Raw genomic sequence first — 26,028 nt, forward strand, 5'->3', positions numbered from 1 at the left:
GTGTGTATAGACATGGTTTTGCTATATTGTCCCGATTGGTTTCAAACTCCTGGGCTCGAGTGATTCTCCCGCCGGGGCCTCCCAAAGTACTGGGATCATCACATGCCTGTGCCAGCATGCCGGGTCACACTGAGTTTTTATTTTTGTTTATTTTGAGACGTAGCCTCGCTCTGTCGCCCAGGCTGGAGTGCAGTGGCGCAATCTCGGCTCACTGCAAGCTCCGCCTCCCAGGTTCATGCCATTCTCCTGCCTCAGCCTCCCGAGTACCTGGGACTACAGGCTCCCGCCACCATGCCCGGCTAATTTTTGTATTTTTAGTAGAGATGGGGTTTCACCATGTTGGCCAAGATGGTCTTGGAACTCCTGACTTCAGGTGATCCGCCTGGCTCAGCCTCCCAAGGTGCTGGGATTACAGGCATGAGCCACCACACCCAGCCAGCCACATTTATTTTTAAATGGAAACATGGATCCACCTTTTTTTTTTCTCTCTCATTTTTTAAATTGACTTCTTTGCTCTTTCCTAAGCAAAAATATTCATGAAGTCATGGGTTTGGTGTGCCATTTATAAATATTTCCATTATGACTGGGCGCTGTGGCTCATGCCTGTAATCCCTGCACTTTGGGAGGCCAAGGTGGGAAGACCACTTGAGGCCAGGAGTTCAAGACCAACCTGGATAACATGGTGAAACCCCATCTGTACTAAAAAAATACAAAAATGAGCCAGGCATGGTGGCGCGCACCTGTAGTCCCAGCCACTTGGGGGCCTGAGGCAGGAGAATTGCTTGAACCCAGGAGGTGAAGGTTGTAGTGAGCTAAGATTGGAGATTGGACATTGCACTCTAGCCTGGATGATAGAGCAAGATTCTGTCTAAATATGTATTTTTTTCATTATACTTTCAATATGAAATTTAACTATAAAATTATAATCTTTGTGTTGCCTAAAGTTAATATCTTTTATGAGCCATTCACTCCAACAACATAATGGGAAATAATAAATTATTTTACGGTTCTTTCCCAGCTCTGAAATTCTATGATTTAAACAGAATATTGAGCTTAGTTCTTTTGGGTCCTAAGTATTCCCTAGTTGCAGTGTAACTCGGCGTTAAATCTTTCAGCTATAAGGGTGTCTTTAATTTGACTGAGTAGTGCTCTACACTTATCTTTGCATTACAACTCCCTGAAAGATTTAATGCTCATTTTAAAAATTAAAAAGATGCCTAATTTACAATTCACGATTAGATGAGACACTCGGCAACTTTATCTGTATGCTGGTCTTAACTACACAACAGGCTGATGGTTAAAACAACAAAGTCTGGGGCTCATGTGTTGTAATTCTATTTGCTGAAAAATCTCTGGAAAGTAGGGACACCATTGGCATGTCTTGCATCTTCCCTAACACATTGTGGGAATTTTATAAATGACATGTTGGGCAGGTGCAAAATCAGAAGCTGAGAGAGAAGATTGCTTGAGCCCAGGAGTTGGAGGCTGTAGTGAGCCATGATCACACCACTGCACTCCAGGCTGGGCAACAAAGCAAGACCCTATCTGAAAAACAAAACAAAACAAAACAAGCAGAGGGACTGTGCTCAGTCATTCCAATATTGCCCTCACTTGAGACTATTTAATTTGGATGTCTATGTGTGACAGATTCTGCCCCTAAGTTCCTGAAAAGCAGTGCCTGGCAGCTGACAACCTATTTACCAATTTTACTAATAAGGATGTCACTCTTGCATTATTTTTCTTAGAGAAATGAGTGCATAATGAACCCTTTTTTAAAAAGTAATAATTGTATTTACTGATGGAACATGATTTAAAATTTCACATGTATTTTAACTAATATCTCATATTTATTTAATGAATTCCTTCGTCATTTAAGATATTATTCGACCATACAAAATCAGTTTACATGCAATGTATCAGGAACACTTTTATTGAATAACGCAAGCTTCATTGGTGTGTATACACGTGTTTGTGTGTTGTTATTGCTGAGTATCCCAGGTTGTTCTTAATCCATTTTCATTGGACACAAACTCCAAACAATCTATAGAACAATACAAACTGTATAAAATATGTGAAGACTACTTTACTGTATTACGGCTCCATATTCTAATTATTTGGTCTGTCAGCTATTTCACCATTATCATTTCGTCAGTATAATATCTCTGTTTGGCAGAGGTTGTCCCTGGAGCGACGGTTGTAGCATATTTCAGCATCCTCCCTCCGTTCACAGTAAATCTTACACAGCAAGAAGACGACCTTTCAGTTTCTGACATTTCTGGGTTGCACTGTTTCCTTGTACAAGCAATCAGTGTAGATGAATGTGCTGTAGCCAAATCAGAGATGGCTCTTAAAAGAGGTGACTTGGGTAAATGAAGAAAGACAGTAAAGAGAAGTGAGGTGCTTTATTAGTTTTAAGTTATATAGTTTTCCAATGGCATGCAGCAAATATATTCAGCACCTTTGACTAGTGTGAATCAATCATGTTACCGAAGGTTAGAAACTTGGGAGGGAGATCGGCATCTTAATTTTTGTTTAATAATTGCTTTCTTATCTTCCTGATAGACTCTTTTTTTACTTTCAAATCTTCTGTCACATCATTTCTCCTTAAATGCATCCTTAGGGACCCTCTTCCAACTTCCACAATCTGTTTCTTGTGTTTGGTTTTCAAGCTCACTAATGAATCAAAGTTCTTCAAAGACCACTTTATTTTCATCTTTTCAAAGAAAGAAACACATAAATCAGAAACTCTTAGCAATTCATTCTATTTTTTTTTTTTTTTTTTTTGGCAAACATCTGCCCTTATTATTTGCTAGTCACTGTGTTAGGGGCTAGGAATATAAGAATAAATAGTAGTTTATACTCTAATGGCGGAGGTATATATAAAAGCAAATAATCTCAGCACTGCAGTAAGCATATATCAAACATATACAGGCACTTCATAGAAAGCACTGGGAGAGGAGAGACTGTCTTTGGTTTGAAGGTAATGGTACTATGGAAGGTTGAGAAAGGGTTGCTGCAGAGGTGCTGTATCACTCCAACCTGGACTCATAGATTGAAATCCACCAAGTGTCAAAGAAGACCATCCCCAAAAATAGAGCAGCCTGTGTACATGTGTATGGCACAGACTGTGATAGGGAATTGTTTCTGAAACACCAGGGGTTTGGTCTAGGCCCTGCTGCTCGCTGCACAGAAAGCCAATCACTGAGACAACAAGTATTGCCAGGGAAGAAGGTTTTAATGGGGTACTGTAGCCAAGGAGTTGGGAGATCAGCCTCAAATGCATCTCCCTGACTAATTAAAATCAGGGATTAGCAGAGAAGAAATATAACCATCTGTGGGAAAACAGGAATTAGAGAGGGGTAAGGAAGAGGAGCTGGTCAACAGGGAGCAGGTGGTCAGTTGGAAAATCGTAATGGGTGAGGGGTCTGACATCTCACTGTCCAGATCCAGTTGTCTGATGAGTTTCAGGTCCTCAATACTATCTGGGAGGCCTGATGGTTGGTTTCCTGAGAAAGGAACTCAAATAAGACAAATATCAATTTCTGTGTTTAGTCAAAGAAACCATAAACATCAGCTCTATGAAACACTTGAGTCAGCTTCAGAATTGCATGGTTAGTGTGAACAGAACACAGGTCATGGATGAAAAAATAGTGGGCAATTGACTAGGAGTTTAATAGAGAAAGATCACTTTTAAGAAACCAAACAAAATCCTAATTGTATCTTTGTATGCCTATAATTTGTTTTTAAATAGGATATTTAAAAATAACTACAAGAAAATGCAGTTTTATTGCCTTTTTCAATGTTTCCATTGTCCTGAAAGCTGAAATTGTTCGTAGATTCAGAACAGTTTAAATGTATTAATAAACCCAAAGTGAGATATATGTGAAGGAATTTGTGGATATTCAGGAGTCATAATGAAATAAGATCATTTTTCTAGACAGATTCTTACATAAGGCTATTAAGTTTAAATCGTCTAAAAATATTTAGGAAAAAGGAAGCTGCTAGGTGATTGCTAAGGGAAATCATGAAAGCTGATAATTAACTTCAACATTGAATTAGTTTTCAATTAAACAGATTATGTGTCTAAAATAATCCAATAAGAAAATTATAGTGAGTTTTCATATAGAGTAATTTGTAAGGAAAAAATATTTCCTTCTGGTCAGAGAAGGTTAGACAGTACCTGGACCTTTCCAACCGTGGAAACTTGGAGATATCACATTCATAAGGGGAAAGGAAGATAAAAGAATATTTTTCGAAGAGATAGCTAGCAAAACCAAGTTGAATGAAAAAAAGAAGTCAACCAGGTAAGTCAATATTTACTCATGTCTGTGTCAATAGAACAGAGCCACTCAAATGATGTGTGTTGAAGGAACAGCTCTGTTTTTGTTTTTGTTTCCAATCCATTATATACCAATGTTTTGTAAAATATAATAAAAAAAGAATTCTTAGAAAAAAGAAATAAAGAGGGGGTCTCCTCTTTTGGCTTTGGAGGAGCCCCCCTCCCTCTGTCTCTGTCTTCTTCCTTCTTTCTTGCCTGTTAAACTCTCCAGTCCTTAAAACCACACACAAAAAAAGAAACAGGAAATAAAAAGACAAAAAATACTAGTCCAACTTTCTTATTCTTATCATCAACAGACATAAAATTACTCTGTCAAATTGCTATGAATGTTTCTAAACATATATTCTCCATTCTTATACTTATCTGATCCTGGAACCATATCCAGATAAGACCAAAACCATACATAAACCACACTCTGAGTAGCTCTGTGGTAGGGGATAAGGCATATAGTTGGAGCTCAAATAATGTTTCCTAAGCAAGCTGGGAAAATAAAGACTTTGGCTCCGCCCATGGGAAGTTAATCTTCAAGAGACATGAATGTAAATAAATTGATGCCACTAAGTCCATTTTTCTGTACAGATTCTTACATAGGTTGTCAAATTTTAATTGTCTGAAAAATATTTAAGAAGCAAGTTGTTAGGTGGTTGCTAAGGGCAATCACAAAGACAGTGGTATTGCAATTCATTTTCAACCCAAGAGATTATATGTCTAAGAGAATATAATAAGGAAAGTAGAGTGAGTTTGCATATAGAGCAATCTAGTTGGAAAAATATTTTATTGCAAGGAGAGAAAGTACTACTCGTCATCATGGTAAAATGCACAATGCACAGTGGCATGCAGAGAAGTGGTCAGTCTGACTCCAGAGTTGGCAAAGGTTCTGGCCAATGAGAAAGGCATTCAAAAGCAAATGCAAGAGTTAAGAAAAATGTTGAAGTGGGAAAAGTCCCCTTATCCCTCTTGCAGAGCGTACAATGGGTGTGTGGGGCTCGCTCCGTCGGTGCCCTGCTGCTCAAACCTCTAGGGGGAGCATGCAGACAGGCAAGTTGTGGGGATCCGACCCCACAGCAGTGTCTGGGGTTGAGTTTTTACAGCGCCCCAGTGGGCATGTGTTACAGTATGCTCTTTCAGTTTAGCTGTCTGTAGGCGGCTTGTGTTATCCAGCTCAATTAGACCCTCTGCCTTATGGCAAAGACAGAGGGCTTTCTGTTTCCTGGATTCTTGCTTTGGTGTACTGGAAAAAATCGGGTCACACTTGGGCTTGGAGGATGGTTGCAAGTGTTTTTATTGAGTGGTGGTAGCTCTCAGATGATGGAACCAGAAGGGAATGGATTGGGAAGGTGGTTTTCCCCTGGAGTAAGGCTGCCCAGTGGCCGGGCTCCCCTCCAACCACCCCGGCCAAACTCCGCCTCGTTCTGCTGGTCGGCCTGCCAGTGTCTACCGGCTTCTGCTGACTGACATCTGTTTGGGTATTCTTTCACCAGTGTGTTCCTCTCGACATCCAGCTGCTTGTATGTCTGCCCGCTAGGGTCTCGGGGTTTTTATAGGCACAGGATGGGGGCTTGGCAGGCCAGGATGGTCTGGGAAATGCAACATTTGGGCAAGAACACAGAAATGCCTGTCCTCACCTAGGTCCGTTGGCACAGTCCTGGGGGTGGAGCCCTCGCCAGGGACCTGCCCTTCTCTACCCAGCTCTTCCCTGTCCCCCTGCCGTATCAATGTGACACGTCCAAAAAGTGATGAGTAGTACTGCAGGGCTAGGATGTAGCTTGAGAAGAGATGATAAAAGAGGGGAGTCAGCAAAACAGGGAACGTGAAAATCATGAGGCGTGCAGATCTCATCTTTTATTTAGGCAAATGTCCTACAAGGTGTGTGGGCAGGGTGGAGGTGGGGAGCTCAAGTTGGGGACACATCTTGTGATCTTTCCAAATTGTGAAACTATCACCCCTACCCTGAGATTCCAATGCACAACTGACACATAAATAGAACTTGGGAAATCCAACTACACGGGTTTAAAAGAATTTAAAATGTTGGTTAATCTCATCACCCAGAGTTACATACTGTTAACATTTTGATGTATCTTCTTTTGAACTTTTATCAATGTATAAATATGTACATGCACTCTTTCCTCTTAAAATTGAAATTGCTGTGAAATTTATTTCTCCTTATTTCGCTATACTGACCATTCTCAAACATTTTGGTCTAAACATACCATCACACCTTTAAAACTTATTGAAGACCCCAAAGAGTTTTCTTAAGGTGGTTTATACCTATCAAGACTTACCATATATGAAATTAAACTAAGAAATATATACAATTATATTTATTAATAGCTTTTTAAGTGACAAGATATCCATTATAACCTATTATGAAAACATATTTGTATATTTAAAGTATATGGTGTATATATACATATATATGAAATGTAACATTCATATATATATGAAATGTAACATTCATATATATATGAAATGTAACATTCATATATATATATATATATATATATATATATATATATGAGAAATATAACATTCTATTTAAAAGTGACCTTTAGCAACTGTGGGGCTTTGGGATATCACATTTGTTGAAGAAAGAGAGAGAAAAAAATATTTCCACAACAGGTAACTAGCAAAAATTTATCAAAGGAAAAGTATATGTTAGCCAAATAAATAAGTATTTATTCATATTTGAACCCGCAGTGCTTAGTAGAACAAAGCTACTTGTATTAGTCCATTTGCATTGCTATAAAGAAATACCTGAGGGTGGGTAATTTATAAAGAAAAGAGGTTTATTTGGTTGACGGTTCCACAAGCTGTACAAACAGCATGATGCCAGCATCTGCTTATGGTGAGGCCTCAGGAAACTTACAATCATGGCAGAAGGCAAAGGGGAATCTGGCGCATCACATGACAAGGGTGATCGAGAGAGAGGGAGGAGGTGCCATGCTCTTGTAAACAACTAGATCTCTCATGAATTCATAGAGTGAGAACTCATTACTGCAAGGGTAGCACTAAGCAGCCCTTCACGGGGCATCTGCCCCCATGGCCCAAACCTCCCAGTAGGCCCACTGTCCAACACTGGAGCTCACATTTCAACATGAGATTTGAAGGGGACAAGACATCCAAATCATATCACTACTCCAACTAAAACAAACCTTTCGTGAGAGCTAGTGTGGGATTCTTATATCCACTTCTGCATTAAAGCCATTATCTGGATTTGTTGAAATATATGAACCACATTCAACCTCACACAGATACGTATTTTTAAAAAGGAAGTGATATGGTTTGGATCTGTGTCCCCACCAAACTTCAGCTCAAATTGTAATCCCCATTGTTGGAGATGGGGCCTGGTGGGAGGTGATTGAATCATGGGGGCAGAGTTTTCATTAATGGGTTAGCACCATCCCCCCAGTGCTGTTCTACTGATAGTGAGTGAGTTGTTGTGAGATCTGGTTGTTTAAAACTGTGTGGCACCTGCCCCCACTCTCTCTTGCTCCTGCCCCAGCCATGTGAGACATGCTTGCTTCCACCTGACTGTATATTTCCTTAGTCATCCCCAGAAACAGAAGCCACTATGCTTCCTGTACAGCCTGCAGAACTGTGAGCCAATTAAACCTCATCTCTTTATAAATTACCCAGTCTCAGGTATTTCATCATAGCAATGCAAGAATGGAAAAATACAGAAGGTGTATTTTACTAGCTTTTGAGATAATTATTGATACTTTTCTATTACACCAAAACTTTACATGGGGTAGTTTCTTCAAATGCAGTTGTAATGCAGAATCTGAAACCACATCCATAGAATTTTTGAACTGTTACATTAAAAATTCACTGGTCTATTTTTCACTTTGAATGGATCACTTACCTATGTGTGATTTTGTAGTATCATGCATGTTACATTTAGAAAATATTGGTTCACTGATTTATGCAGTATGTCAGTTGTTGACCCATTTCATTCTGCAATATAGCAAACAAACAAACAAACAAACAAAACCTCATCAATTAAGAAAGAAGGAAGAAAGAAGGAGAAATAGAAATACTTGAAGCTGAGGCTGGATAATTTATAAAGAAAAGGGGTTTAATTGACTCACAATTCTGCAAGCTGTATAAGAAGCTTGGTGCCAGCATCTACTCAGCTCTTGGGGAGGAATCAGGGAGCTTTTTTACTAATGGCAAAAGGCGAAGCAGGAGCAAGCACATCATGTGGCAAGAGCAAGAGCAAAAGAGACTGGAAGGAGGCCCCACACACTTTTACACAACCAAATCGCATGAACTCAGAGCAAGAACTCACTCATCACCAAGGGGATGTGGCGCTAAGCCTTTCCTGAGGGATCTGCCCCCATGATCCACTCAGGTCCCACCAGGCTCTACCTCCAACATTAGGGATCGCATTTCATCATGAGATTTGAAGGGGACAAATATCCAAACCATATCATAGCCCTATACCACTAAATATTCTTTAAAGTATGACTTGAAAAGGTTGATGTGTCAAGTACATGGATCGTCATTTAACCATTCTCCCTATTAGACATTGAGCTTGCATCTAATTTTTCATTATTATTGATAATTTGTGATAAACCTTTTTCTATATGCATTTTTGTCTTTCTCTGTAATTATTACCTAAAGACTGACTCCAATAATTTTACTAGGTCAAGACATATTTTTTAAACGTGCTGTTAGGGCAGGCATTGTGTCTAAGGCCTGTAATCCCTGCACTTTGTGAGGCCGAGGCAGGAGGATTGCTTGAGTCCGGGAGCTCAAGGCAACACGGCAAAAGCTCATCTCGGCAAAACAAACAAACAAAAAATTAGCTGGTCATGGTGGTACATGGCTGTAGTGCTAGCTACCCAAGAGGCTGAGGAGGGAGGATTGCCTGAGTCCAGGAGGTCAAACTGTGAACCCACGACTGCACTCCAACCTGGGCAGCAGAGCAAGACACTGTCCAAAAATATATACATATATATAAAATATATATACACTATCAAATATATTTCCAAAGGAACTTTCCTGCTAGGCATCTGGTTTCTATTAGGTGGTTGTGAATTTGCTAACACTGCACTTGAGAAGTGGAGTGAAGACGGAGCTCCCATTGGCAGCCTGGGTTTTCTTTAAGGTTAAATTACAGAAACCTGGGTCAGCTTTATTCCTACTAATTGCCTCCATATTCCTGGGCATGTTCCCATTAAAATGCTCTGCCACAGCAAGACTGCTTAAACAGTGACGGTTTTGTGGTCAGCATATTTATTTCCTGCCCGAAAAGAGTGGAAGAAAAATAAAGCAGCTGCTGTATCATGTGAATGAGTTTAGCAAAATTTGGTGTTCCAATTGTTTGGTTTTGTGACCCCGGGTGATTAATCTTTTCCTCTGCCTTTTGTGGCATTTCTGGTTGTGTTTGCAAACCCAGTTCTTTCGGAACTTTTTCACCCAAACATTTGGTTCAGTTTGTTCCTGAAATGAACAAGGAGTTGGAATGAAAATGTGAGCTCATAGACATTTCCCCTTAATGTATCGTTGCTTTTTCAAATTGGCTTCTTTTCTTTCTTTCTTTTCCTCCAGATTGTTTATTAAAAAAAAAAAAAAAAATCATCATTTGACAGGAATAGAGACCATTAGATAGTTTGTTATTTACATTCTAATTTCTCTCTCTCTCTTTCTCTCTGTCTCTCTCTCTCTCTCCCTCAGCAGTAGTCAGATAACATCGTATTTTATGGGAGTGTACACTCAATGAGAATAGGTTGACTTCATAGACTCAACTTATTTCTTCTATTACCTTATGACTTTGTGCACAAAGTCATTTTTCTACCTGTAGACTTCTATAACAGATCTAATGTGTTACACTGCAATGATGCACTATAAATTATAAGCTTGGTGTTGACTTTTTTATTATAAACATGAATATATGAAAATGCCCCCAAAATCAAATTCTCTAAGGCATTGTTGTGCTTCAAGATCTCCATAAAATCTCCCCTCCCTCCTTGCCAACACTTTCTGGGTAGCTTTTACTGAAGCACATCTTGGCATCGTTTCAGCTTGATGTTTGAAAAGTATTCGTTGAAACAACCTAGTGTAACCCTTTGCTGATTTTCCTAAAATAACATGGTTAGGGACGTGTTACTTTGTAACATTAGATTGCAGTAACAGGATCCACACAATAAATACTTTATCTCTTGAGTTAGAGAAAAGGTGCTTCTAAGTATCTGGTTTGTTTCTTTTTGAAATTATAGCCTGCGTAATTGATTGTCCTGCTTAAATTTGATTTCTAGAATCTTAAAGTTTAAGTTGCGTCCTGCCTCTAATAAATATACATACTCCAATGATAGCCATTTCATGAACTGTCCATCTTGTTACCTTTGCCTCAATTCTATTTTCCTGTTCTCAGATTCCCTTTCTCCAACTTCCTACCTACTTCTTATCTGTTTTCTGTTGTTTTACTGTGCTATTGTTTTTGTAAAATGCTATAAATCAGTCTTTATTACAAAAAGGACAAAATAGTGCCTAAAATTAAAATTTATGATTACTTTCCTTGAAAAAACCAGTCTATTCAAACAGGCTAAAAAATGGACTGTAAATCATCAGAGAGCAGGTGTAAAATAACACTTTAAGGTTTTGAGAAAAGAAAGATGATACATTGAATCATTTGAGACCGAGCGTTACATTGGAAACACAGGGCACCAATCTCTCATCATTACTGCAAGTGAAAAATGAACAAGTAAACAAACCACAAAACCTATTTCCTTAGGTTATAAAGCCAGGGAAGAAAAAAAATTAAAGAACATTGCTCATTGATTTTTAGGATGAGACAAAGTTAAAAAAAAAAAAAAAAGAAGAAGAAGAAGAAGAAGAAAGAAGAAGAAGAAGAAGAAGAAGAAGAAGAAGAAGAAGAAGAAGAAGAAGAAGAAGAAGGAGGAGGAGGAGGAGGAGGAGGAGGAGGAGGAGGAGGAGGAGGAGGAGGAGGAGGAGGAGGAGGAGGAGGAGGAAGAAGAAGAAAGAAGAAGAAGAGGAAGAGGAAGAGGAAGAAGAGGAAGAAGGAGGAGGAGGAGGAGGAGGAGGCGGAGGAGGAGGAGGAGGAGGAGGAGGAGGAGGAGGAAAAAACAGTACCCTGGTTAAGAAACAAACATTTCTAAAAAGATCTCTTCTTGGCAGTGGGAAATATATTTAATGAACATTAAAAATAGGTATAATTAAAAACAAACCCAGGAATATTTTATTTTGATTGGAATGCTGTATTGTATTTTCCTTTTATCTGGAAGATTAGATCGTTGGGAAAGGCTTCAAATTCCTTAAATCTTAAGACTCGAAACATTTGGGGAAAACTAATTGAAGACTTTAAAATGAGAGAGGTGGAAGTAGGAAGAGGAGAATTAAGATTTACTTCCCTGGGACAACTCAGATTCACCATTAATTACACTAAACGAAATAAAATGTAATAGGCATGACTCCAGAATAAATGAATTCTATTTCCACTAGTGAAATTATTGTCTTACATAATTTAGATGCAGCCTTGAAAAAAAAGTCACATGCATTTTTATGGTTAGGAAACATCTCTCCCTAGTAGTAACAAATCAAACTCTTCACAGCCTGAAAATTCACTTGAAGACCTTGATGTTTATGCCTAGATGTTCCATACCCCTCATTGTTTAAAAGAAATACATAGGAGGAACACAGGTCTTTATTTTTCAAATATTGTAAAATAACAAATTAGTACTCAGGTGATTTTTCTTTCCAGCCATATAACTTTTTCATTTTCTCCATAGTAGAAATAAATAGAAAGGCCATGCCTAATCTACTGTACTCTGCTCATCTTCAGGGAAGCCTCCAAGCTACTCTGGGCTGCCACTTAAGCAGGTGAAAAAGGAATGGAAAAAGAAAAACAAAACAAAACAAAACAAAAACAGAGGGCAGAGGGTACTCCTGACCCACTTACTGTCTTGGGCTAAGCAGAACAGGAAGCTACATACAAACATGGCTCTATTGAACAATAGTAAAAAATGAATTGTCTTTCCTCCGTGGGGGTTGAGGAAATATATCATTGAGGGTGGAAATAAGCAGAGAGAAGTTAGTGGGCTTCATTTCATCACTAAACCTTTAGACCATAGATAATTATCATCATTCTTTCTACAAACACTCAGTTGATTCCTACTGTCTTCCAGGCCTTCACAAGGTGCTGTGACAGAGAGATGAGGAAACCAGACATGTTCCTTATCCCTCAGAGGACTTAGAGTCTAGTTGGGGGAGAATCTCAGTTGCTTCATCTGTAATAGAAGACAGAGACAAGATGATTGCAAAGGTTCTTGCCAGGCTCTAAATTAATAAATCTATTTTATTTAAATTAAAAGTAATGCTAGGCATGGTGGCTCACACCTGTAATCCCAGCACCTTCAGAGGCTGAGGTGGGATGATTGCTTGAAACTAGAAGTTCAAGACTAGCCTGGGCAACATAGTGAGATGTCATCTCTACAAAAAATTTAAAAATTAGCTGGGTGTGATAGCACATTCCTGTAGTCCCAGCTAGTCAGGAGGCTGAGGCAGGAGGATCTCTTGAGCCCAGGAGTTGGAGGCTGCTGTGGGCTAGGATCATGCCACTGTATTATGGCCTAAGTGACAGAGCAAGACCATGTCTCTAAAAAAAAAAAAAAGGTGGAAAAAGTTCAAAGTAGTACCGTGATTATTAATTTTGACACCTCCTTATTATTGTTCTTTATACCAATGTCCTTTCATTTCACAAATTTGGGGGTCAGGAGAAAGAAGTAGGAAGTTTAAAAGAAGATGTAAATGACAAAAGGAGGAAAGCATAAGGAAAGAAGTTGAAGAGAATGGCACTCAACTATCGGTAGGCACCTACTTGTGATAAGCACTTTATAAACATGGCATTTCATCTAAGGACAGAAACCAGCAGTTGCCACCCTCTGAAAAGCTCTAGAGGTAGGAGCCGTATACTAATCAACTTTGTAAGTCTAGGACCCAGTGCAACGTTTGGCACATAGTATGTGTCCTAGACATGTTGGGTGAATGTCGATAAGTAAATAAGAAAAATGATAAGTAACATTAAGAAATTCTCTTTCCACCATCTGAAGGAGTGAGTTACCACATTGGAGAGCATCAATTCCTTTCAGGCACTTAACTCATGACAATTGTGTCTCGGATTTTAGGATATTGTCTGACATCTTACAAACAATGTTTAGAAATCATTTCCCTCATGGAAGCATGAGGACCAACGCCTCCTCACAAGAAATACAGGGAAAATACCTTTTGATAGATAAATTATTTTGTTTATCCATTAACATCGTTTGACACCTGCATTGTAATTATCCTAATTTCAGTCAGTATGATTCTTCATACTTTCACGTGGACAGGTTTCGACACTGAAGTTTTATAGCACAATCCACCAAGATATGACGGAAACAATCATCCATGACCCTCACAAATGGTATTCCCTTTCACTTAAAAAATCTGTGCTAACATTTTGAGCTCATGTCAGGCACAGTGGCTCACACCCTAATCCCAGTGCATTAGGAGACCAAGACAAGAGCATTGCTTGAAACAGGAATTTTGAGTTCAAGACCAGACTGGACAATATAGCAAGACCCCATCTCTACAAAAAAATTAAAAAATTAGCCAGGTGTGTTGGCATGCACCTATAGTCCCAGCAACTCAGGAGGCTGAGGCCGGAGGATCACTTGGGCCCAGGAGTTCAAGGCTGCAATGAGCTATGATCACACCACTGTATACAAGCCTGGGCAACAGAGTGAGACAGTGTCTCTAAAAATAAAAAATAAAAAAACGTTAAAGTTTTGAGCTCATTTTTCTTTGAATATTTTCTAAACCTAATTTTAAATATGAACATATTGTCACAGTGTTACTCCCATGAGATGGTAGTGGAAACTTGGTGTTTGGTGAATTTCACTAAGCAGCAGGAGCAGTTTTACAGACACACCAAGTGACTTACTCGTAAATTAGGGGGAAAATCAAAAACAAAAACAAACACATGTCTGTAGTTAACATAAAGAAATTAAATCACTCATTTATCACCAAAAATGGCAATCAATTTAGTAAATAAAGTGAAAATACTCAGTAAAACAAATTATAAAAGTGTATGTTAAAAATTAACAAACTTGCAACGTGTGTAAAAGGATGTTCATTTTGAAGAACAGGCCTCTCAGCAGGAACATTGTGCTGTCACTCTGTCCTAGACACGTCAGCATTTGGAGTGACAGCTAGTCTCACTGTCACCTTTGTTTCCTTTCAACCCAGATAAAGGTTTATTCACTTAGCTAGTCTAAAGATGTTCACTTTAAGTGGCAATCAGATTCTACCCTGAAACTGTCCAAACATTGCCATAATAATTTTCCTATACACTAGCTTTAAAATTGTTTATATTAAGGAAGTTTTATAGCCCCACTTAGCTAGGGATAAATGTGGTTATCAAAAATAAACTTTTGCCAGAGGAACTGGGAAAAAAAGGAAGTAAAAGGCATTCAAATTGGAAAAGAAGATGTAAAATTCAGTATTCACAAATGGCATGATTCTACATATAAGAAATCCCAAAGAATCCACAAGACAGCTACTAGAGCAAATAAACAAATTCAGAGAAGTTACAAGGTATTAAAACAACACTCAAAAATCAGTTGTATTGCTACATACTAGCAATGAACAATCAGAAAAGGAAATCTTGAAGGCAGTTCTATTGATAATAGCATCTAAAAGAATAAAATACCTGGGAATAAATTTAACCAGTGAGGTGAAAGATTTATACACTTAAAATCACAAAGCATTATTGAAAGAAATTAAATAAGACCTAACTAAATGGAAAGACACACTAAGTTCATAGAAAGGAAGACAATATTGTCAAGATGTTAATACTAACTAAAGCAACTGATATGGTTTGGCTCCGTGTCCCCACCCAAATCTCATCCTGAATTCTAGTTTCCATAATCCCCACAAGTCGTGAGAGGGGCCTAGTGGGAGGTAATTTAATCATGGGGGTGCTTACCCTCATGCTGCTGTTCTCATGATAGTGAGTAAGTTGTCACAAAGTCTGATGGCTTTATCAGAGGCTTTTCCCCCTTTTGCTCTGCACTTCTTGCTGCCACTGTGTGAAGAAGGGCATGTTTGCTTCCCCTTCTGCCATGATTGTAAGTTACCTGAGGCCTCCCCAGCCCTGTGGAACTGTGAGTCAATTAAACCTCTTTCCTTTATAAATTACCCAGGCTCAGGTATTTCTTCACAGCAGCATGAGAACAGACTAATACAGCAACCTACATATTCAAGGCAATCTCTATAGAAAATTCCAACAGCCATTTTTGCAAAAATGAAAAACCTCTTCTCAAATTTATAAATTGCAAGGGTACCAGATAGCCAAAACAATGTTGGAGAACTCAAACTTCCTAATTTCAAAATTTACTACAAAAATACAGTAAACAAAATTGTGTGGTATTGGCATGAAGCATGAGAACATACATATAGATCAACTGAATTGAATTGAATTGAATTGAATTGTAAATTCAAATATAAACCCATACATCTATCATGATCAATGTTTGACAAAGATGCCAAGTCCATCCAATGGGGAACAAATAGTCTCTTCAATAGATGACATTGGGACAACTGGATTTTGACATGCAAAAGAATGCAGATGGAACCCCTACTTCACACCACATACAGAAATTAGCTCAAAATGGATCAAAGAGCTACATGTAAGAGCTAAAGCCATAACGCATTTAAAAGAAAACATAGTGGTAAATCTTCATGATCTTGGATTTGAAAATTGATTCTTTCTTAAATATGACACCAAAAGCACAAGCAACAATAAAAAATAAATAAGTAAATTGGACTTTATCAAAATCAAAACCTTTTGTGCAACAAAAGACATTATCAAGAGAGTGAAAAAACAATCTGCAAAATGGTAGAAAATATTCAAAATTATGTAACTGATAAAAGTTTAATATCCAGAATATATAAAAATCCATACAACTTAAGAACAAAAAGACAACCCAATTTCAAAATGGGCAAAGGACTAGAATAGTCATTTTTTCAAAGAAGATTACATATAGTCAATAAGCACATAAAAAGATGTTCAACATCACTAGTCATTAGGGAAATGAAAATCAGTACCACAATTAGATACCATTCACTTCCACTGAGATAGCAATAATAATAATAATTTAAAAACTGAAAATAACAAGTGTTAATGAGGATGAGGAGAAATAGAAACCCTCACATTGTTGGTGGGAATGTAAAATGGTGCAGCACTATCAACAGTTGGTAGTTCCTTGAAAGTTAAAAAAGAATTACCAAGTGTTCCATCAATTCAACTCCTAGTTATACACCTCGAAGAATCAAAATAGAGACTTAAGCAGATATTCATACAGCAATGTTCACCATAGCACTAGTCACAGTAGCCAAAAGATGGAAACTACCCAAATTTCCATCAACAGATGAATGAATAAACAAAATGTGGCATATACATCCAATGGAATATTATTCAGCAATAAAAATGATTAAAGTTCTGATACATGCTACAATATGGATGAATCTTGAAAACATTATGCTAAGTGAAATAAGCCAAACATAAAAGGACAAATACTGTATGATTCCACTTAGATGAGGTACCTAGAGTCTCATAAAGACAGAAGGTAGATCAGAGTTTACCTGAGACTGGTTGGACGGGAATGGGTGTTAATGCTTACCGGCCATGGAGTTTCAGTTCAGAGTGATAAAAACATTTTGGAAATAGTAGTAATGGTAGCACAACACTGTGAATGGAATTAATGGCATTGAGTTGTATACTTGAAATGGTTAAAATGGCAAATTTTATGTGATATATAGGTTACCACTCTTAATTAGAAATTAATAAAAGTAACATTACTGAAAACATTGAATTGTATCTTTAAGTTTGTGAATTGTATGGCATGTGATTTATAGCTCCATAAAGCTGTTAAAAATAAAAATGTAAAACATTCCCCTCAAAGTCATGTTTATTGGTATTGGATATAACATAGATTGGTCTTTGTTTTATTCTTCTTTTCTTCCTTCCCATTTGTAATAATTTCAGACTATTATAAACACTTCCATGCTTTTATCAACACTAAAACAATGTTGTCAGTTAATAAGTGAATTGCATTAGAACTATAAATATGCTCACTAAATTAAAATTGGAAATTGCCATCAGAATTATCTTAGTTTTGCACTGACATATGTCTCTTTTCGCACATTCAGAATTCCACTTCGCACGGCATCTGCACATAATGGATCTAAGATAAACTTAATTTATGTGAATGCATGATAAGTCAAGGGAGAAAAACTTATATGATCCATGCAACTTCCTTTCCTCTACTCAAAATTTCTAAGTCAATTCCTTTATCATCATTATTCCTAGAAGTGGTTATATTCTTTAGAACCTCAATTCTTACAACTCACTTATTCATTGGTAGGGGGAAAAAAAAATCAACTCCTCCTTAAGAGCTACCAGCATATTGACAAATACAGTAAGTCAAACATTGCATTTTTTTTTTTTTTTGGCCTGATGAAGACTCTTCATTACACCATTGAGTTTCAGAACTGGCCAAAAACTTTATAATGAAACAAACATTTTATTTCCTTCATGTAAGGATCCACCATTCTAACTAAAATTGCCTGTATTTGAATATCAAATTGGCATAGGTGATGAAGATGGAAAATCATAGTATTAAACTTCAAATAGTAAATATGTAGAGTGACATTAGCAATTTCCTTCATGGAAGAATCTGTGGACGGTGTGTATAATAGTTTACCTTATAAATAAATAGGAAAGACATTAAAATGTAAGTCTAATTATCCAGGGATTTTCAAGAATGGGAGATATATCTTCGATCTGGGAAAAATAAAAGCAATTTGAGACTACTAAAAAACAAAAGTTGCAGTAGGAAGGATTTGCCATTGCTCACCTCCCAATACTCACACTGAAACCCTTTCTTCTTTTATTACAACTCCACATCCTTACTCTTAAATATCTTCCTTCTTTGTAGTTACCCAAATCTTGAAGGCCAGACACCTTCAAATGCTGTTTTTTCATTTTAATGGAAAATTATTTCAGACTTAAAACCCTTTCAGAAGACAAGCAGCTTCAATAATTGAATTAAGAGGGCTGAGAATTACATAAATTTACCTGGCTTCTGCCTGCCAACCATGGTCTGGGTCATCTGGAGTCCCAGCAGTTTAAGGCCAAAAATAATTGCTTCATATCAAGATCTTTTGTGTTGCTTCTGCCTCACATCCTTGTGACTGATGGCCAAGCTGGTCCCTTCAGCTCCTGGTTGCATGCTCGGCCTTTGGCCATCTGTCCTGTCTAGCCCTGTGGTTTGGGTTTCCTCCTGCTTCCTGATTTCATGCCTGATTTCAGCCTCTATTAATTTTCTGAGCTCTTGGTGTCAGCGGCTGTCTTATCTTTACTTGGTTCCTAATTTCTATTTTGTTTTGATCATCCCTACTTCCGTGTCCAATTTTTCCTGCTTTGGTATTTTGATACATTTCAAAACTGTATTTCACTCCCTACCCAGTCTCAACTCTAAGATCATCCCTGGCTCAGCTCATGCGCTAACCCTGCTGTGTACTAAGATTACTACTCCAAGAATTTAACGTATACTAGTCTTGAACAAAGTAAAGGCAAAGAGTCAAACACAACTTATTCAAATTAATCAGAGCAACTAATAAGCATTCAATTAGTGCTTAAGGAATTAACAGATATTTGTTGCCTCAGTTCAGACTTTTTTCAAGAATAACCCACAAAATAGATGCAAATGGCCCGATTCATCAATAAGCAAAATGTACCCGCAGTGAGGGTGAAACATTTAATCTATTGTATATTTAAGCCAGTGGAGATCAGGAAGCTTAAAAGACACTGAATCCACAGGGAAAATATATTGCCAGCCAAACATAATTAGCCAGATTAGACTGTTAGGCTCACTGATGTTGCAGTTTCTTTGAAAAGGACCATGTGGTTTGGTAGATGACAATAGGCAGTTATGCCTATGGCAGTTTGTTTTTAGAAATCCAATCAGTAAGAGCCTCCTTTTTAGTACATTTTATTTTGGGACTTAGAATTATATTACTGACAAACATTAATTTTCACTATGTCCTGATTAGGCAAGAAATATATATTATACATACATTATACATTGTATTATACAGTTATCATACATTATATACTTGTTACTCTTGTCATTAAACCCTTAAAAAAATCATCCTGGAATTGGTCTTCCATTCTCCATTGTGTGTGTGTGTGTGTGTGTGCACGTATACACAGGCAGGTATAGGATCCTTTCGTGTGTGTGTTTGTGTGTGTGTGTATTTAGTTTTTGGTTATTTTTTGTTGTTCCTATGATGGACATTTTTTCTTCATCAGTTGTCACCAAGTAGTCCAGGGCTGTGTGTCTTCTAATAAGTCTATTAATTCTTAAGTATAAAAGGAAAATAATCATATGGAACCCAGTTAATTATAGTGAATTATGCACATCTAGTCTGATATGGGATATTACCAAGGGCTTGCTGTTTTTGATTTTCATGAAACACTACCCTAAAGAACTTTTCAGAACACTTGTACTTAACTTTGCTGATGAAAATGTTAAGGACTATGACTCATGTGCTACAGATCTTTATGACAGATATTGTCATGGAAAACAGTCTTCAGGATGTAGTGGTTTGGCACTTTGCAGTGTCAAGGACTTCAAGATGACCTTTCTTTATCACTAGTACAGCTTCATATTACATTGTTCTTTCAAATGTTAGACGCTTTGCACTGAGTAATAGTTTAAGAAATCAACATTCAGACTACTAACTTTTGCCATTTCTTTTACTTGCCTGGGTTCATTTGGATCTAAATACTCAGAGTTCAAATTACATTTGCTTTCATGAATGTGGTTGCCTTGGTGTCCTGCAAAAAAAAAATAAAAAACAAGCTAACTTTACTCATGGTAATACATTCATGGAAATAAGTGTGCTGGCTAGACAACGTGTCTCAAAAGTTTCTAACAAACAATAACCTGAAAATATACTATGGTAAATGTGAATACTTTTTATTTTTTAATTTTTTTGATGGCCTGTGTGCTTTAAGGAAAACCGAGGGAAGTGGTAACTGTGCCTTTGTCAATCCAGTTTACGGGAACTGGAGCGACCCAGAGAAAACAGAGGTAAGTGGCAAAGGGTGAACTGTATCATTTCACAGAAATGCAGACACACACACACACACACACACACACACACTGAACCAGTGTTGCTTGAACATGTTTCTACGTCATAACTAAAAGAAACGTTTTAGTGGAGTTATTTCAGTTGGGGGTAGAAAGGAGTTTCCGTCTCTACAAATATGCCATGAGAATTGTCCATTTCAGGACAGCTTCAGTCTGCTTGTAAGTTCAGTTCACTGTTAAATGGCATTGTGGTCACTGTTTATACTCAAAAAGAGCTGACAAATCTGGAAAATATCAGTTTAACCAACAGAGTATTAGTCAGTTACTTATAGTAACTATTAATTGAATGTCTTTCATATTTTATTTTCAAAAACAAAAGAGAGGATAGCATTCTATGTTCTGTTTAAATTTAGAGTGACTAGTGAGGGCCATTACCTGATAACTTAGAAGAGAAAAAAGAAGTGAGAATGTATTACATCTTCCTTGGACCTTTTTGGGGCTATCCCTTATTTGTATAAGCAGGGAGAAAATGGCAAGGAAAACCTTTCTTGTTACTTTTTTAGATTTTTTTAATTTTTAAGTCATTTTTAGGTATAGTTGACAAATACAACTTTTATATGTTTAAAGTATACATTATATTTTACTATAGTATACGTTGTGAAGTGATTACTACAACAAAACTATTTAAAATATCTGTCACCTCATATAGTTAACTGTGTGTGTGTGTGTGTGTGTGTGTGTGCGCTGCAAACATTGAGGATCTCTCTTAGCAAATTTTGAGTATATCACACAGTATTATAGTCACATGTCATACATTAGATCCCCAGAATTTATTCATCTTGCACAAAAGCTTTGCACTCTTTGATCAACATCTCGTTCCTTTCTTTTTATTTTTCCCATTCCTTTCTTAAGTGTTATGAGACTTCATCTGGATATAAAGTAAATTTAGTTATGACACACCACTTCTGAACTCTAAAAGTTTTATTACATTTGATTTTAGAGCTATATAAAATTCACTCCTTATAAAGTGAGTGTTACATAAAGCTAAAGTTTTAATTATTCTTTTTCTTTATGAAAATAGGTCATAGTTTTTTATCTTGCTCTTGGTTATGAAAATGAGTAGCAAGGTATCAGGTCAGGTGGTTTCTAGTAGTTTAAGAGCCTTGAGTACTGTGGTTGAAGCCTAACAAAACACTTGACTTTTTTATTTTTGCGTTTTAATCAATAATGATATGATACACACTTTTAGTATTGTTTTGGGAGGAATGAAAACAGAAAGTAAACGATTTCCTAAAGCACAGAGAAAATGAATTTAGATGATTCAACAAGTAAGACAGAGTAAAAATGAAAAGGTAGACCTACTTCATGGATAAAAAACACATACATATTTAAGAAAACAAATGTAATATATCTTTTTGACAAACTAGGATGGTATAATATAAATATATTTTCATTTTTACTAGAGAAAGAAAATTTATTATTATTATTTTTTGAGACAGAGTTTCACTCTTGTCTCCCAGGCTGGAGTGCCATGGCATGATCTTGACTCACTGCAACCTCCACCTCCTGGGTTCAAGTGATTCCCCTGCCTCAGCCTCCTGAGTACCTGGGATTACAGGTGCCTGTCACCACGCCTGGCTAATTTTTGTATTTTTAGTGAGACAGGGTTTCACCATGTTGGCCAGGCTGATGTCGAACTCCTGACCTTAGGTGATCCACCATCCTTGGCCTCCCAAAGTGCTGGGATTACAGGCATGAGCCACTGTACCTGGTCAGAACATTTAGTATTTTTTATCCTCAACTTAGTTTAACTTTTACTGCCTGAAAGATACACCTGAGATAAGGAATTAAAGTGAGATATTTTAAATTTTATATTTTTTATATTAGTGTCTCATAAACTTGTAGTAAGTAAAAAGTGGCTCGGTAGGTGTTATGGATTCTTTACTTTCTACGGAGATGGGTTCTGTTGCATTCAGATCTGTACTTCTCAGCAAGCACAGGAGGGGTCTCCATCAAAGACCCACCTTTCAGTCTACTTTCAAGATGGTTTCCACTGTGTGTGAGTGTGGTGGCGTAATGGATGACTGGAGAGCACCTCGGAAGTGACTTATGTTTATTTTCTATTTTGATAAAAGAAAAATTCCTTTTTCGTTTTCTGTTTTCCTTTCATTATGAATGGCTAAAGAAGAAATCCTGGCACATCTCCTGGCCTTTGTGGCTATTTTGATTTCGATTGTTTCAGAAGCAAATGACTTTGTATTAATCAAACTAGGTCTACTTTCCCTATCATCAGAAAGACAGACTTCTCTAAATCTATCTTTCAAACTATTTTTTTTTAATTCTTGGAGAAAACGCTCACATTCTGATACAGAAATGGAGAGAATATTCATGGCAACATTCGTTGGCAATTCATGCCAATATTCATGGCAATATTCATTGTAAGCAACTGCCATGTACCCATCAGCCAGCTTCAAGGACCACCAACCCATGGTCATTGCTGTTTCACCTCTACTGCCCTCCATTTCCTCACCCTCCAGAAGGTTTTCAAACAAATCTCAGATATCATTTAATTTCAACCGTAAAGACTCCAGTTGTATCTTCAAAGGACAAGGACTTTTAAAAATATAACGGCAGGATCATACCTAAACATTTAACAAGAATGTCTTGAGGCCATCAAACACTCACTGTTCAACCTACCCCAATTGCCTCATTAAAATGTAAAGGGTTTTCTACGGGGGTTTTGTTGTTGTTGCTGTATTTTAAAAATCGGAAATTTTAGAAGGTAGATGTATCCAAATGGGTAGATATGTCTCTTAAATCTCTTTTCATCTCTAGGTTCTATTTTCTCTCTTATTTTTTTTTTCTTGCACATTATTTGTTGAAGAAGCCAGACTGCTTGTCCTATAGAATTTCACAAATTTTAGGTTTTCCTGTAAACTATATAATTATATATAATTATAGTTTACAGGAAACTTAAATGAAATGGCATTTAAACTTACATAAAATGGCTTTGTATACTTAAAGTCATTGGTTTTGTTTTGTTTTGTCTAACCTAACTATATTCAATACAGAAGGCTTAGTGAAACCAGCATCAGAGAAAGAAGTAGTCAAAATATTGGTCATTGCATTTCCCCACCCCACCAGAGGTGAGGCAGTGGTGCCTAAGTCCAGAGGACCCCAGGATACATGGAATCTAGGCTTGTGTCAGAAACTCAAGCAGTGTGGGCTATAAGTGCTGGAGGAAGAGTCAAGGATGTTCTAGTTATTACTCCAGTGAAAATCCATTAGGACCTTTGCTGCATTCTGCGTGATCTTTAAAGAGGTTTCTTATTTTAATGCCTAAAATCCTACCCTTTCAAATGTGTTTTTCATCTTCAGAGTTCTGTCTATTCCTTCTCAAATCCATTATATGGCACAACATCAGGAAGCCTGGACACCCTGTCACATCATCTCAAACAGCAGCATCAAGACCAAGTCTGATCCAAAATGTGTAGTTGCTAGAAAATTGAAGTCTCCACAATCTAATAGAAACTCATCTTCTACAATGGTAAAAAGAGAAAGGATTTAAATGCCAGTGTAATTATAACATTTATGAATGAATCTTCTTACAGAATATAGAGAATGTTTATATGGAATCAGAATCAGTACCTTATCTTCACTGAACATCTGAATATTTTAATAAAATTACTACTTAATCAAGTTTCTTGTTTTGCTTTGATTTTATCTTTTTTTAAATGATGAATCAATTTGTTTCAGATTCTGAATACAAAGAAGTTTTAAAATGCTCTTTCTTTGCCGTACAGCTTGGAAACACAGGTGAACTGACTTGGTATACATACGGGTAGAAATGGACAAATCACAGCAATCCAAGGCAACATAATCATAAGTTGTTTCAGCATGTTGTAAAAAAATGTGATAAATTATCCTCCTATTCTTGCCTTTTTCAAATAATTAATACTTTTCTACAGACATAAAAATAATGCTAAAGCTAGGAGTTAAGAAGCTTGCAGCTGCAAGAAACTGAAAACCCCCCAAGCGAATGTCTTGAATCGTGTGACAATCATTACCCCACAAACCAGGAAATTAGGAGATGGAGCCCCTGTTAGAATGGTCGCTGGAACACTTCCATGACCCCAGTAAGGACCTTATCGGTTGCTGAGTTTCACTTCCCAGCCTGTGCTCTCAGGCTAGCTCCCCTACAGCTTAGGTGAGGGCTCCAGCACAATGAGCTGCAGCATCGTTGTGTTCGCAGTAAAGTTCGGAGGCAGAGAGGCCCATTTCTTTCTGCTTTTCACTTTTGACCAGGAGGAAAATCCCTTCCCCCACGCACTTCCCGCCACAGCACTCTTCTTATTGGCCCGCATAGACGTGGCGCTCAGGCTGAGCCAGTTACTTCGAAGGCAATGCGGCCACCCACCGTGATCGGCTGGAACCCTTCGCTTATACCCCTTGGGGCTGAGAGTATCTGTGAGGCACCTTGTGAAGCAGATGACTGGAGGTGCTTAAATGAAATTGAAGTTAGGAAAGGTGAAGGGGATTATATCTATTAGGCAGCAATCAGCATCTAAAGGAAAGGAATGTTCCTCTCTCTAGTAATGTGCCCTGCAATCACTTCAGGGGATTTAGATAGAATGGATTAGCAATCTGCCCAGCCCTTGCCCTCAAGGGGTTGAAGAGGAGAAAAAGCTGGGAGTCACTACCACGCGATTATCTGGGACATTTCTAAGCAGAATAGAAAGTCAGTTGTATGCCGTGTAAGTTTCATTATTCTATTAGTGTCTTTTGTAAAAGTACAGACTGGCGGGGAAATAGTATTTATCATCTTGCAGTAAATCTCAAATTTTATCTAAATTAATTTTTTGAATGCATTATTGTTTTGCTCTGTATTATCTTTTTCTAATTGCTGCTTTCATATTGACACTAACGCTTTTGATTCCGGAAATATTCAAACGAGGAAAGGTCAGTAGTAGTAGCAGGTGTTGTTCTTGTCCTTGACTCAGTCTGAATCCTGGAATTGTGGGACATAGACGCTTTTGAAAGTTGCATTTGTTTTAGCTTAAAACTGCTAATATTATCCACATAGATTTAGCATATTTGCTTAAGCATACAGTATTCTTTTAAAAAGAATAGAATTAAAATTCAGCTATGGTCTCAGTAAAGAACTCTTGAGGCTACTACATGAAAAATGTAGGAAAATTCAATTCCTTACACAAAAGATAATAAAGATTATTCTACAACTTCAACTGGCCTGCTTCACAGGGATATTGAATTTGTGACATATAAGGAACCCCAAATACAGGTTAATGACAGAAAATCAACAAAGAACAGAGATGAGCGTACTCTTTTTTTTTCTTTCTTTTTTTTTTTTTTTTTTTAATTCTACTTTAAGTTCTGGGATACATGTGCAGAACATGCAGGTTTGTTACATAGGTATACATGTGCCATGGTGAGTTGCTGCACCCATCAACCCCTCATCCCCTCATCTGCGTTAGGTATTTGTCCTAACACTCTCCTTCCCCTAGCCCCTCA

General features: G+C 37.5%; 1 protein-coding gene across 1 annotated transcript in view; it reads left to right on the forward strand.

Moving 5' to 3' along the window:
- Nucleotides 1–24,198, forward strand: part of MALRD1 (MAM and LDL receptor class A domain containing 1) — a 673,535-nt gene extending 649,337 nt beyond the window's left edge. Inside the window, exons 40-41 of the mRNA XM_074000837.1 lie at nucleotides 20,424–20,499; nucleotides 23,878–24,198. Coding sequence (XP_073856938.1) covers nucleotides 20,424–20,499; nucleotides 23,878–23,979 — 178 coding nt within the window. The 3' untranslated portion in view covers nucleotides 23,980–24,198. The remainder of the gene's footprint in view (nucleotides 1–20,423; nucleotides 20,500–23,877) is intronic.
- The last annotated feature ends 1,830 nt before the right edge of the window (nucleotides 24,199–26,028 follow it).

Source organism: Macaca fascicularis, chromosome 9 (assembly GCF_037993035.2).
Source record: "Macaca fascicularis isolate 582-1 chromosome 9, T2T-MFA8v1.1".
NCBI lineage: Eukaryota > Metazoa > Chordata > Mammalia > Primates > Cercopithecidae > Macaca > Macaca fascicularis.